At 44.5% G+C, this 14,687-nt stretch overlaps 1 protein-coding gene across 1 annotated transcript in view; it reads left to right on the top strand.

The window, feature by feature from the left end:
- The window catches only part of rtn4ip1 (reticulon 4 interacting protein 1), a 36,605-nt gene extending 21,966 nt beyond the window's left edge, over nucleotides 1–14,639 (top strand). Inside the window, exons 8-9 of the mRNA XM_052024769.1 lie at nucleotides 3,759–3,851; nucleotides 14,503–14,639. Of these exons, the coding sequence (XP_051880729.1) occupies nucleotides 3,759–3,851; nucleotides 14,503–14,616 (207 nt within the window). The 3' untranslated portion in view covers nucleotides 14,617–14,639. The remainder of the gene's footprint in view (nucleotides 1–3,758; nucleotides 3,852–14,502) is intronic.
- The last annotated feature ends 48 nt before the right edge of the window (nucleotides 14,640–14,687 follow it).

Raw genomic sequence — 14,687 nt, 5'->3', positions numbered from 1 at the left:
TCAGTCCCGAGGGACTGCGTAAGAAAAGGCAAAAAAGCTGATTGCTGGAGCATAATTTTCCTCAATGTTTGCTCAGTTTGCAGCTTAGAATCCAGCTGGGCCTATTAGTCAGCAGGGGCAATGGAACAAAGAGGTTGCAAGGTGAAAATGTCCCGGGTGGAGGCTGTTCCTTTGGCAATGTGGGGGGGGGGGGGGTGGTGGGAGGTTGAGGGGGAGTGTTTGTACTGTGATACGTTTCTGAATACTTCAATGATTTGTATAAGGGTACCAAGTGTAATATATCCAGGTTTGCCAATGGTACAAAGTTGAGTTTCTCTGAGGAAAATACAGAGAGGCTTCAGGAGGATTTGGAAATGTTAAGTCACAATGTAAGGACATGGCAAATGGAATATAATATGGAAAATGTTAAGTCAGCCACTTTGGTAGAGAAAATGGAGCGAGGAATATGTTTTTAAATGGTGAGCATTTGAAAGTTGCTGGTAGTTAGAGGGACCTCGGTGTCCTTGTTCACAAGCCATTGAAAGTTAAAATGAAGGCACAGCAGTCAATTAGGAATGCAAATGGTACAAAAAGCAAACTGCTGGAGGATTTCAGAGGGTCCAGTAGCATCTGTGGGGGGGGAGGAATTGTCGTTGGTTCAGATCGAGACCCTGCATCAGGACTGAGAGTGGAGAGGGAAGATAGCCGGTATAAAGAGGGGAGGGGTGAGACAGAGGTGGACCGAGGAGGGGTGAGGAATGACAGGCAGATGGAGCCAGGTTGTGGGAGGGGGAGGGGTGGAGGTGGGAGACAGAGGCAGGTGGCTGATGGGGAGAAGGGCAGATGGAACTAGGTGGAGGGGGAGGGGAGACTGAAGGTGGAGGTAGCAGGACAAAGGTTACCACTGCTGGAATCAGCCTGGTGAAGGAGGTGACAATGGGAACCGTTGGGTAATTGAAGGGCAGGTGCAGGAGGGGATCTAGTGGGTGAAATGTTGGGTAGTAGGTGGATGGAACGAGGAGGGGGACAAAATGGGTCAGGACAGGAGCTGGAGGGGGGAGGGTATGGGAAAGGGAACAAAAATGGGATGACTGGAGGTGGATCAGAAAGGGAGGGGGGAAACGCAAGAGGTGGTGATTACTTGAAATTGGAAAATTCAGTGTTCGTACCGTTGGGTTGTAGACTGCCCAGGCAGAATATGAGGTGCTGTTCCTCTAGTTTGTGTTGGGCCTCACCCTGGCAGTGGAGAAGGCTGAAGATGAGCAGGTTGATGTGGGAATGGCAAGTGGAGTTGAAATGGCATGCTACCAGGAGCTCCAGAAGGCCATTGATCGCGAAGCCTGCGCTAGGTCTCGCCGATGTAGAGGAGGCCATATCGCGAGCACTGAATGCAGAAGACTGGAGGATGTGTATGGGAATCTCTGCCTCACCTGGAAGGGCTGCTTAGGTCCCCGGATGGTGATGGGAGGAGGTGTAGGGACCTTGTTTCAGTGGAGAGTGCCAGGGGTCAAGGAAGGGTGGATGGGGAGGGATGAATGCATCAGGGAGTCATGGAGAGAGTGGTCCCTGCAGAAGGAGTGGGGAGGGGAAGATGTGTCTAGTGGGGGGATCATGTTGGAATTGGCAGAATTGGCAAAGGATGAATAGGCTAGTAAGCTGAAAGGTGAGAATACAAATAATATATCTGTCTTTATTGCAAGAGAATTTCAGTGCAAAACGCAGGAGTTTATTTTCTCCAATTGTACAGAACTTTGGTGAGGCTGTACCTGGAATATTGTGTACAGGTCAGGTTTCCTTAACTGAAGAAGGATATACTTGTAATAGCAAGAGTGCAGTGAATGTTCACCAGACTGATTCTATAGATGGAGAGTCTGTCATACAAGGAGAGGTTAAGCAGCCCATGCACATGCTCTTTAAAGTTTAGAAGAATGAAAGATGATTGAAATGGACAGAATTCTTCAACTGCAGAAGCAGAGGTGCTGTTCCCCCTAACTGGGGCATCCGGAGGCAGGGATCAATTTCAAAATAAGGGAATGGCCATTCAGTACAAAGATGAGAGGAAATTTCTTCACCCAGAGGGTAGTGAATCTTTGGAATTTTCTCCCCAAGAGAGCTGTGGAGGCCCAGTCACGGAGTATACCCAAGACGGAGATAATTTTTTTTAAGATAGCAAGGGAATTAAAGGCTATGGGGTTCATGCAGGAAAGCAACACTGAGGAAAGATGATCTCATTGAATGATGTAGCAGGGAAGAGTGTTTGTAAATTAAAATTTTATTAACTTTTATTTACAGCGTGGTAACAGGCCCTTTCAGCCAAATGAGTCCGTGTCGCCCACTTTAAACCCCCAAATTAACCTCTTTCGAATGTGGGAGGAAACCAGAGCACCCAGAGGAAACCCACACAGACATGGGAGAACGTACAAACTCCTTACAGACAGCGACGGGAATCGAACCCCGATCGCTGGCACTGTAATAGCGTCACGCTAACTGCTACGCTACCGTGCCTAACTTCTGCTTCTATTTCTAATGTTTTATGTTCTGCAGGTTTCAATAAGAACAGGCTGTAATATTCTAATATCCCAGAAATGAAAGTAGGTCACCAGTGCATGCAAGTTGTGCCTTTACCAGAGCAAAATGTCCCAACCACAGCACTGGAAATGGGAGGAGAGATCAGTGTCTGGTGGATAAGGGGAGGAACTGTTAGGACTGGGAGGTGTAAAAGTGTGTTTAAATCAAATATTTGAGGTATTTTGTGTGAGATAATACTTTGAGTTGGGTGCAGCGTGATAATTGAGAATGTAGCCAAAGATGGTTGAGTAGGTGACCCCTGGAGTAGGTGACACTTGGCTAGAAGTGGTATAGAGAGTGAAATAGAGGAAGCAAGATGGGGAAAGGATTGGAAGGATTAGAAGACATGGGTGAGGATTTTGAGGTTGATATGATGAAGAACATATGAACGCAGGCACCAGGATGTGAGACGAAGGAGCTCTGAGGTGGACTTCATCCCACGGTAGTGGTTGGAAGAGCTGTGAGAAAGACACTGGAAAAAGTGAGTCTAGAGGTGTGCATGAGGGTTTTGGCAGCAGAGAGTCTGATGTTGTAGAAGGAAATTACAGATGCTCCTCTATCTGGAAGAAGCCCATAGTCCAGAGTTTCCTTGTTTCAAATGCATTTAGCTTCATTAGAGTTTCCCACATCACCCAGTTTTCTTATCGTTCTCCACAATACCTTGCTTCTGCCAAAACTGTTGAAAGACATAACCTGCATTTATAGAACATGGAAACTTGTCCTCAGGACATAACAGCCAAAAGATTTACTCATGAGGTTAGGCTGTGGTAACTGCCTTCATCCACACAACACAAATTAGCTTGCATCAAGATCTGAGAATGGGCCAGTTACTTTGAGGTTCAGTTATTTCACTGGCTCCCTCTATTTATGCTAGAGATCTTTGACAGCCAACCAAACACACAATGTATACTCTCTGTTTAATACCTTCACAAAGGTATTTGTTGCTGTAATTATCTGGCGACGCGTAGAACCAGGTCCTCAGTAAATCAGAGGCCTTGCACACTTTCATTCCATTGCCTCTGGAGAAGCACTTGGTTGCTAGTTTTAAACTTATGAGCAGGAGAGAAAAAATGATTTTTTTGTGAACACTGAGCTAAATGGATTCATAGTGGCATTGAGTCCAGTCCTAACAGGTTTTGAAGTATTATTCATGTAGAAAATTCGAGAGTCTGCATCCTGTTATAACACATTTTCTGTCTTCTTCATTGCAGCATCTGAGCAAAGGCGTTCACTACCGCTGGGCCTTATTTGCTCCAAGTGGTCCATCTCTGGATGAAATAACGGAACTTGTAGAAGAAAGAAAGGTGCGTTTGGATAAAGGAAACAAAACCCCAATATACAGAATTAGATAAACTTTGCACACACTATAATTCATTGTCTATGCTAATGTAGAAGCCTTTTCCTTTTCCTTTCTCACCCTGTTAGCAGTCCTTCCATTCCTTATTGCCTCGTGTACTTACCTAACGTACCCTCAACGTTATTTACCTCAACTGCCCTCTGTGGTGGCAAGTTCCCCATTTCATCACCTTGTGGATAAATAAATTTATCCTGATTTGATTTATTAGCAACAAGGATATTGTTCTGGCTCCTAGCTCTGGGCTTCGCCATGAATGAAATCACCTTCTCTTCATTTAACCTTTCATAATTTTAAAAACCCTCCAATAGGTCAACCCTTCTCTCTATGACAAAAACATTTTCTGGTTCCCTTGCTACAATCTAGCTGCGGGTGACTTTCTTGCATAGTGCAGAACTCAGAAATTGTACGACAATTTGTACCTTACAAAAGACAAAGGCAGATTGTGATGTAGCTTTCAACTTCTGTTCCCTGTAACAGCCTTGCTACTTCCCCTTTAGCCTTCTGCAGTGGATGTCATGCGTCATTAGAATTGATTGTCTCATTGGCTGAGGGAGGAGTGTTGCTAGGGCACTGAGACATTACACCACCCCACCCACCACTGTGTCTCCCATCAGTAGTGAAGATGGATTTTTTTAATCTGTCACCCACTGGAAATCCTGGGCAATGCTGCCATCCATTGGTTCAGCATGAGAAAGTGAGCCTGGATAATGCGCTTCAGCTGCAGGCTGGAGATTAACCCTCCAACCTTCTGACTCCAACGGGACCATGCAAATACCCAAATTAAGTGGAGCTCAGCAAAATCATCTCTGGACTACTGTGATGTTCACTGATGGTTGTACGCTATTCAATTCCCGTTACAACTCAGCAAATAAAGCAGCCCATGCCATGTGCACCTAGATGGCATTCAGACTTGGGCTGATGTGGCAAGTAATAGTTGTGCTACAAAGGTACCAGGCAATGACCTTGCACAAAACAAGGGAATATATTCACCTACCCTTGACTTCAATTTCATTACCATTGCTAAGTACCCTGCCATCAATATCTAGGGGATCACCATTGACCAGAAACTCAACAGGACCAGCCATATAAATACAGTGGCTATAAGGCAGGTCAGAGGCAGGGTATCATGTAGCAAGTAACTTCTGGTGCCCCAAGGTGTTTCTGCTATCTATAAAGCACAAATCAGTGTAATGGAATACTCTCCACTTGCCTGAATGTATGTAGTGTCAATGCCATCCAGGGCAAAGCAGCCAACTTGACCAGCACCCCATCAATAACCATTCATTCTGTACATTAAGAGGCTTCACTGTGTAGTACCATCTACAAAATGTACTGCAGTTAGTCACCCAGGCTACTCTGACAGCATCTCACACTTCCACTGCCAAGGACAAGGACAGCACGTGCATGGCAACAGCACCACTTGCAGATCCCCTCCAGATCACACACCATCCTGACTTGCAAATATATCGCCGGCCCTTCAATGTTGCCAGGCCTAAACCCTGGAACTCCCTGCCCATTGCCGCAGTGAGAGTACTTCCTTCAGGAGGACTGCAGCAGTTCAAGAAGATGGCCCATCACCACTTTCTAAGGGCAATTAAGGATGGAAAATAAATGCTGCCCTTGACGATGGTGCCCAAATATTGAAAATGAATACTTTAAAAAAAAAGTTTCTCCGGATACAGTGCCATCCATCTTGCAGTTCACCCTCTGGATTCCTTGTTCCTCTCTGCCATCCTGCATTGCCCTGTTCATTTCCCTTCTACTTACTTCAATTCAAGGAAAAATTTGGGGAAAAATTTAGACCAATGTGTAACTTGGAAGGTTACTTATGATGCTTCAATGTACCTGCTAGTTGGTAGAGGCTGCAGTTTTGTAAGGTATTGTTGAAGAAGTATTAGTGAGTTACAGCAGTGCACCTTGTAAGTAGTACACACTGCAACCATAATGTGCTGCGTCCCTCGGACCCCAGTTCCACTCGCTTTCATCACTCAACCTCAGTTGAGTTGCTGAAGAGTTTTCAGTTTGGTTAAATCCTCAATAAGACCAGGACAATGAAAGATGACGGCAGTGAATGGACTGGATGTTTTGCGTCCAGAGAAACTTGCTGCATAAGATGAATGCTGTGACTATTCCATTCAGCAGTTTCAAAATCCTCCACGTTGCATAATTGCTTTAAATTCTATCAGTGAGGGGGAAAATTTGTTGAGTAATTGCATAACTGAAAAGAACCAGCATTTGAGTCATGTGCTATCTCTCTTTGTTTTGGATTGCAGTTCCGTTGGGGATGTTAATGGCTGCTTCTGGGCTTGGCGTGTTAGCTTGTATAGTATTTTGCAAACTTGTATTATTATTAATAAAAATTGGATTGGCAGCTGCAGAGGTGAAACATAATACAGGTTTGTTGATATCCCCAGCCCAGTTATTCTGACACACAGTCAGATACCTAGTGTGTAGAATTGTTGTTGTATTCACTAATGCTGTTTCTTCTGCTCTAACTTTTTCCTCAGTTTGTTTTCTTCCATTCTCTCTCATCTTGGGCAGGCATGGTAACGTCTTGGACAGGCACGGTAGTGTAGCGGTTAGCGTAACGCTATTACAGTGCCAGCGACCCAGGTTCAATTCCGGCTGCTGTCTGTTTGTACGTTCTCCCTGTGACTGTGTGGGTTTCCTCCAGGTGCTCCGGTTTCCTCCCACATTCCAAAGGCGTACTGGTTAGGAAGTTGTGGGCATGCTATGTTGGCGCCGGAAGCGTAGCGACACTTGTGGGCTGCCCCCAGAACATTCTATGCGAAGATCCATTTCACTGTGTGTTTCGATGAACATGTGACTAATAAAGAAATCTTATCTAAGTACAAAGCAGGATAAATAATCGGAGGAAACTGTTTTGAGATAATTGGCAAAAGTATCAGAGGGAAGAATTTTTTCTACAAGCAGCTTATTGTCATGATCTGGGATGTACCACCTGAGGTATTGTTGGGAACAGATGGAGCTGGCAATTTTCGAATTCACATTTGATGAATACTTTTTACAAATGGGAGAGACGTGGAATGGACAGAAAGGCGATTAAATAGATGACCCTGCTACAGAGGCCACTGGGCCACCTGTGTGAATCTGAAGAATGACCCCTGCACATTAAGAGTGGCTTGGGCTGATTGCACAGCCAGTGGATCTATTTACGTAGTAGGGCTGGGAAAGGTACGGATGCAACAGCAGTATGGGCCATGTCCTTGCAAAACAAAGAGAACGGTGGAAGGATTCAGTGGGCCAGGCAGCATCTGTGGAGGGGAAAGGTGTGTGTTCACATTTTAGGTGCAGGGTCTCGACCCAAAGTGTTGACATACACCTTTTTGCCTCCACGGATGCAGCTTGACCCACTGAGTTCTTCCACCATTCTGTTTTTTTTGTTCCAGTTTCCAGCATCTGCAGTCTCATTTGTCTTCAGACCATGTTGTTAGCCTGGCTGTGAAGTTGCAGCACAGATGGCCATTCGCTCTCAGTGACTGTGTAGCTTTGTGCCAGAACCGTCCACAGCCAACATGCCTGTTGTCTCGCTATGGCCCAGAATCTTAGATCAAACAATATTCACTTGTTTCCATTAAAATCTTTGACTTGACCTTTCCCAGTGACACATCATCCTGTGCTCCCTGCAGATGTTTCTTCTGAGGTTCCCCATTGTTACTGGACCTGCCAAGCCATATTCAATAACAGTAGGAGCTGGCCCACTGCAAACACTGGGTTAGACCTCAATGGCATGGCTATGGTGTCCGCAGTCATGGTCTGTGGTCTCATCTGGTTTGGAAGTGGACAGTCTACTTACTGCGTTGGGGTGTCCTGGGCTTCAGCAACATGGTCTGAGTGATCACAGGGCCACTCCTGGTGCATTATGAAAGGCCTACCCTCTAGACAGTATTGACAGCTGGTAAAGTCTGATATTCAACAATATTTAAAAAAAAACATATAGTAGGTAAAGACCAAATTATGTTTTTGGATGTTTAAGACCAATGTTATATCTGATCTGAAGTATTGCATTTCTTTGGCAGCTCATCACCTTTCAGTGGTATTTTTGAGCAAAACATCTGAAATAATAGAAGTGCAGTAGGCTCTTGAGAGGCCAGCATCTGTAGAGAGGGAAATGTGTAATGGCTTGGATTTTGCTGGCAGACTCCCTCATAATCACCACCTTTTGGTCACCCATGGCTGAATTACCTGTTCCAAATCTGGAATGTCCATCTCCCTGACCCAAGTGTCCCACGCTCCTGTTCAGAGGGATCAAGATGTTCTAGTGTATGAATCACAAAAGGTTAGCAGGCAGGTCCAACAAATAGTTAAGACAAATGGCATGTTTGTCATTATGAAGGGCAACACATAAAATGCTGGAGGAACTCAGCAGATCAGGTAGCATCTGTGGAGGGAAATGGAGAGTCAACATTTCGGGTCAAGACCCTTCATGTGGACTCCGTCTTGACCCAAAATGTCGATTGTCCATTTCCATCCACAGGTGCTGCCTGATCTGCTGAGTTCCTCCAGCATTTTGTGTGTTGCTCCAATTTCCAGCATCTATAGTCCCTTTGCCCTTTATTATTATGAAGGGGTTGAAGATTAAGAATATGGAGGTTTTGTTTCAGTTGAGGCCATACCTGGAATACCGTGCACGGTTTTAGTCCTCTTACTTAAAAAAGGATATGGTAGCATTGGAGGCAGTCCAAACGAGATTCTACAGGCTAATTCCTGGGATGAGAGGGTTGTCCGAGCAAGAGACGCTAAACAGCTTGGGTCTGCATTGTTGGGAGTTTAGAGGAATCGGAGGTGACCTTATTCAAACATATAACATCCTAAGGGGACTTGACTGGGTAGATGCTGAGATGTTCTCACTAGTGGGATAGTCAGGAACAAGGGGACATAGCTGCAAAATAGGGGGACAGTCATTTAAATGAGGTGTGTAGAAATTCTTTTCTCTCAGAGGAAAGTGAATCTCTGGAATTCTTTGCCTGTGAGAGTGTTGGAAGCCAGATCACTGGATATATTTAAGGTGGAGATGGATAAATATTTGAAAGATGGAGTGAGTGAGTGTTCTGGTGAACTGGCGTAGAAGAGACCAGCATAGATCAGCCGTGATCATATTGAATTACAGGGGAGGGCCCTGTTAGCCTACTCCTGTTCCTATGTCCTTGTGTTCCTGCCCTCAGCTTTGCTTCCTGTCAAAACTGTCAAAACCTTTAAATGATTGTCAAAACTATTAAATCAATGCAGATAGTTTTAACTAATTAGGAACAATTCTTTTCATCAAAATTGATTTGGAATTATGGCCTGATTTTGTACGTACATAATGTGACTGTCAAATGAAATTTCCTGGAGGGTTTCTTCATGAAAAGAAATCACCAGATGAACTTGGTTATCTAATATATGAATGATGTGTTGTGTTCACTGCAACCAACCAACCAACAGCTCGTGTTCCGATAGGTGGCGATATGATCCTTACTGAACAGCAGCTAATAACCCTATGGAAAGTTGATGCTATCTCTTTACCCATGCCCCCTCTCTTATCTCTCTTCCTCCCCCTTTCTTCTCTTGTCTGTCTCTTCCTCCCCCCCCCTTGTCCTCTTGTCTCTCTTTCTCTCTCTTCCCCCTCTTGTCTTTCCTTCTCTCTTCCCTCCTCATCACTCTCTCTACACCACCCTCCCCTTTTTTCCCTATTCGAGACTCTTTCTGTGTACTGAGTCACAACACGGGTCACTGGGGCTTGGAAGAGGGACTTGTTGCTTCATCCAGTGTAATGCTGGCCACACAGTTCTGCCAAGAGTGACATGAATTGGACTCTGTCTTTACCTCTCATTGTCTTGGTGAAGCAGCCAGCACAGTCAAAGACCCCACCCACCCGGGACATTCTCTCTCCTCTTCCATCGGGTAGAAGATACAGGAGCCTGAAGGCACCAATACCAATTGAACTCCCACCAAGCCTTCCCGCCTGACCTATCTGTGACCCTAAAATTGCTCTCAGGAGCCCCTCATCAGTATTGGTTTATTATTGTCACTTGTACCGAGGTACAGTGAAAAACTTGTCTTGCATACCGATCGTACAGGTCAGTTCATTACACAGTGCAGTTACATTGAGTTAGTACAGAGTGCATTGATGTAGTACAGGTGAAAACAATAACAGTACAGAGTAAAGTGTCACAACTACAGAGAAAGTGCAGTGCAATAAGGTGCAAGGTCACAACAAGGTAGATCGCAAGGTCATTGTCCATCTCATTGTGTAAGGGAACCTTAAGCCGTCCTTAAGTCTGGTGGTACGTGCCCTCAGGCTCCTGTATCTTCTACCAAATGGAAGAGGAGAGAAGAGAGAATGACCCGGGTGGGTGGGGTCTTTGATTATGCTGGCTGCTTCACCAAGACAATGAGAGGTAAAGACAGAGTCCAGGGAAGGGGAGGCTGGTGTCTGTGATGCGCTGGGCGGTGTCCACAACTCTGCAGTTTCTTGTGGTCCTGGGCAGAGCAGTTGCAGTACCAAGCCGTGATACATCCAGATAAGATGCTTTCTATGGTGCATCAGTAAAAGTTAGTGAGAGTCAAAGGGGACAAATCAAATGTCTTTAGCCTCCTGAGGAAATAGAGGCACTGGTGAGCTTTCTTGGCCATGGCATCTACGTGGTTTGACCAGGACAGGCTGTTGGTGATGTTCACTCCCAGGAACTTGAACCTCTCAACCCTCTCGACCTCAGCACCTTTGATGTAGACAGGTGCATGTACATCGCCCCCCTTTCCTGAAGTCAATGACCAGCTCATCCAGGTTGGCCTCCTCCAGGAGCCACTCTGGGGTCCACTGGACATTGGCGTGCTGTCAAGGCTGGAGTTACGGCAGGCTGCTTGACCGCTACAGGCTGTCCCTGATTCTACCTCTGGTTAATTTCTGTGCAATCCAACTTTGAAATGGAGTATGATTGTGGTTGATATTCTCTGTGTCTCACCCATGGATGTGGAGGCTACCTTCAATGCCCTGGAATCTGCATGGTACAGTCACACGGTGAGCTCTGTGTGTGCATTGCACCCATTTCACTTGACCAAGATTGTTCACTGTAGCACAGTAAAGCCCCAACAACCTAACTGGTCATCCCAGGGAGCATTGCTACAGTCCCTCTTTCATTGCAAGTATCTCTTTCGTTAGGCAGAGAGACCAGACCTGCGCACAATATTTCAACTGCCATTTAACCAGGGCTGTGTATACCTGGAGCAAAAGCCTTACTGCAGAGAGGCACCTCTTAGATGACCGGCACATGGTGTGTTGCTGTAGAGATGTGTGTCGCAAATGGGATTAGCGCAGATAGACATCACGGTCAGCATTGATAGGTTGGGCCAAAAGGCCTGTTTCTGTACTGTGCCTCTCTATAACTCTATGATTACAGGTGTGTGGTGTTTCACTGTAGAGAGGTGTCTCTTAAATTATCCTTGCTTAGTCCGGTTCTGTCTTTTCCATAATTTGATTGATCTTCACTGTTAATCAGACCTTTTATTTTGTCTCAAATTCTGATGGTGTCCTAATCTCAAATCTAAATTGTTTATATGCACTGGAAAGAACAATAGTCTGATGTTATCCCTGGGTTGGAGGGGTGATGGGGAAGGGGGTAGGGCAGCACTCAGTTACGTACTGTTCCAAAAAGTAATTTGTTCTCACTCCTTTAGCCAACTTCCTCTCTTCATTGCTTCTGATGTTTGTCTACAATTATTCCATTAACATCTTTCTAATGTATTCTCAAATGCCCTGTTTGAGAATCCACAATTGTGACATCTTTTGCAATTTGTTTATCACCAGTTGTTTGCTTGTGGCGAAACTATTTGTGTTTTTGGTTTCTAACTTAAGGAACTGAAGGCAATTTCTATGAATGTCGTTGCCTTGCTGAATTTTGGCAGTCAGTCTTTCTACTTGTGGGTGTGGTTCAAATTGGCCATGGTTTGATCCTCTGTGGATTGTGAATGTTCCAGGGAGATTGTTGGGTTTGGCCATTTTATCTTCACAGTGTGTGATGTGAGGGAATTACAATGCTTCTTCCAATGAATTGACTTTTTATGGAATACAGTGGCACAGCTAGTAGAGCTGGAGTCATAGAGACTACAGGCGCTGGGATCTGGAGCAACAAACACTGCTGGAGGAATTCAGTGGGTCAAGCAGCATCTGCTGGGGCGGGGAAAGGAGTAGTCGATGCTTCAGTCCTGATGCATGGTCTTGACCTGACACGTCGACAATTCCTTCCCCTCCCATGGATGCTGCTCGATCCGGTGAGTTCCTCTAGCAGACTGTTTGTTGCTCCAGCTGGTAGAGCTGTTAGTCTCACAGTTCTTGCAACTTGAGTATAGTCCTGACATCTGGTGCTGTCTGTGTGAGGTTTGTACGTTCTCCCTGAGGCCACGTTGCTTTCCCCATATGCTCCAGTTTCCTCCCACATCCCAGAGGTGTGTGGATTGTTAGGTGATTAGTCACTGTAAATCACCCCTAGTGTGCAGGTGAGTGGTAGAATCTGGGTGGAGTAGATACATATGTGGTGCCAATAAAATGTGACTTGCATAAATAGGTGCTAATTGGTGTGAAGGGTGTGTTTTGTGCTATGTTCCTCCATTCTATTTGAGAATAGTGCATAATTATCTGCTTACATGATGTTGTGATGGTTGAAATTAGTATCCCTGCACCATCTGTGACATCCAGAAGGTCAGGAGCGCAGAATGTGAGATATTGACAGTGGGCTAGCAGTCTCACTGATGGCATGGATCTGGCTGCTCATCAGCAGCACTGGGTTTGGAACTGTGAGACTACTGCCCTCGGCAACACAGTTTCTGTCTGTGACGTGGGAGACTCCAGTTGCACCAACACACTCTGCATCTGCAATCTCAGGGACTGATTGAAGCCCTGCCAGTCATTTCTGGCATATAGTATTGTGCTGGACTTTGTTCATGAGTGGCATTCTGGAGAATGTCTGTTTTTCCAATTTTCTTTATCCCAGAACAACCATGGTAGTAACATCACCTACACTCTTGCCACCAGTGAAAAGAGCAGGAATTGGGGCTCAGTCAGTAGATTCTAGGCTGTTGTTAGGTCATCATACATTTGTCCATCTGTTTTATGCTATGCCTTCTGTCAACTGACTCTCCACTAGTGTAATAGGCAGTAGGCAAGTGCACACTATTTTATTATTTATAACTCCTTGTCTGGCTCTTTGTGGTCATGTTAATGAAGCCTTTGAGAGTTCTTGTCCACTCCAATGAATTGCAAAAAGTGAGTATCTGCAACAGTTGGCCTACTGCGTTTTGTGAAGGAGTTGATCCTAACGCAGTTCTCGTTCACTAGTGAAAATTAAATTGCCATCTATACCCACAGCACTATGAATAGTCTCATTCAGTCCTTCCGAGTGATTGAAACTGAATGACTCCTCTTGTTATTTGGTATTCAGAAATGTTTGTTACTGCTCTTATCATGTGTTTGTCTGAAAGATTACGTTCAAAGTGGCAGATTTTTCCAGTTGACCTGCTTTCTGCATTACAGCTCCAGAATTTTGTTGTTCCTGTGACTACGTGAATTTAAAAGATTATTTATTCCAGAACCAGTTTGGAAACCTGGATTTACCAGATTATAAAGCCGCTGGTGTGGTGTATATTTGACTTGTATTTTAGATGTAGATTGATTTGTAGCAGTATCACCAGACTATTGCCATCTGTTGCTATTTTTTGAATTTTTTTTATTATTAAAAAACTTTTTTTCCCCTCTTGAGATTTCAATAATTGTGTCTTTCAGATAACATACCTACATGACTGGACTTTATGGAGTTCATTATAGTGACTGTTGCCATATTTTACCAGTTACATTCGACCTTAATTTTGTCCCAACCACTATCTAAAAGAACTTTTCCTTCAGGAGTCACAAGATGCTGTTGCTGACTGATGGATGAATTTGACTTCCAGGATAGAATGACCTTTAGGGCTTTTTAAAAAAAATTAAGACAGTAGAACTGGAGTGATTTGAACAGCTAACAGTGATTTGCCACAGGTGCGCTTTCTCACCGAACTTTTGAAGAGTATAAGAATGCAAGATAAATAACAAAATGTTAGCAAAATATTTCACGCCATGTGCATTATTATTGGCATTGGGGGCTCTGCATGATAGCAGAGCCAGGCAGAATATCAACTCTACCTTGATAATTAAATACTAAAATAAGAAAAGGTTTGAACGTTCTAAAAGCCAGTTTTACCAGCTGAATTAATAATATGTACTGGGGCAGGTATAACCCACAACAGGGTTGAATTAGTGAAGCAACACCATGGGTTAGTGGTGGTCATTGTCCAATGTTGAGAGACTGCCAAGAAATGCATCTATTGCTTTTTGGCCATGAAAAATTTATGTTGCCTATGCAAGATGCACCCTTCTGATCCAACTCTTAATCATCTTTTGCCATATTTGTTTCAGGACAGCATTGCATTAAGCCAACGATAAAAGACGAACTTCATATTCAAACCTTAGCCTACTTTTGTTGTGCAATTATTTTGTTGGCTCAGGGCAGTGAATAATTGCCAGAGATAATTCTTTTATGCTCTCTCTCTCGCTCTCTCTTTTTCAGATCCGACCAGTTGTTGAGCAGATTTTCCCATTTTCTGAGGTTCCCCAGGCTTTCCTGAAAATGGAAGGAGGTCACGCAAGAGGGAAGACTGTAATCAACAGGCGTGGAGAATGATTGAGCTCAGCTGCTAATCTGTACAGAATGAATCATTCCATGTTGAATGATTGCAAAAACAAAAACAAAAC

The sequence above is a fragment of the Pristis pectinata genome, chromosome 10 (genome assembly GCF_009764475.1).
Source record: "Pristis pectinata isolate sPriPec2 chromosome 10, sPriPec2.1.pri, whole genome shotgun sequence".
NCBI lineage: Eukaryota > Metazoa > Chordata > Chondrichthyes > Rhinopristiformes > Pristidae > Pristis > Pristis pectinata.
Note: the sequence above shows the minus strand (reverse complement) of the source record. Positions and strands in the feature narration are given on the sequence as shown.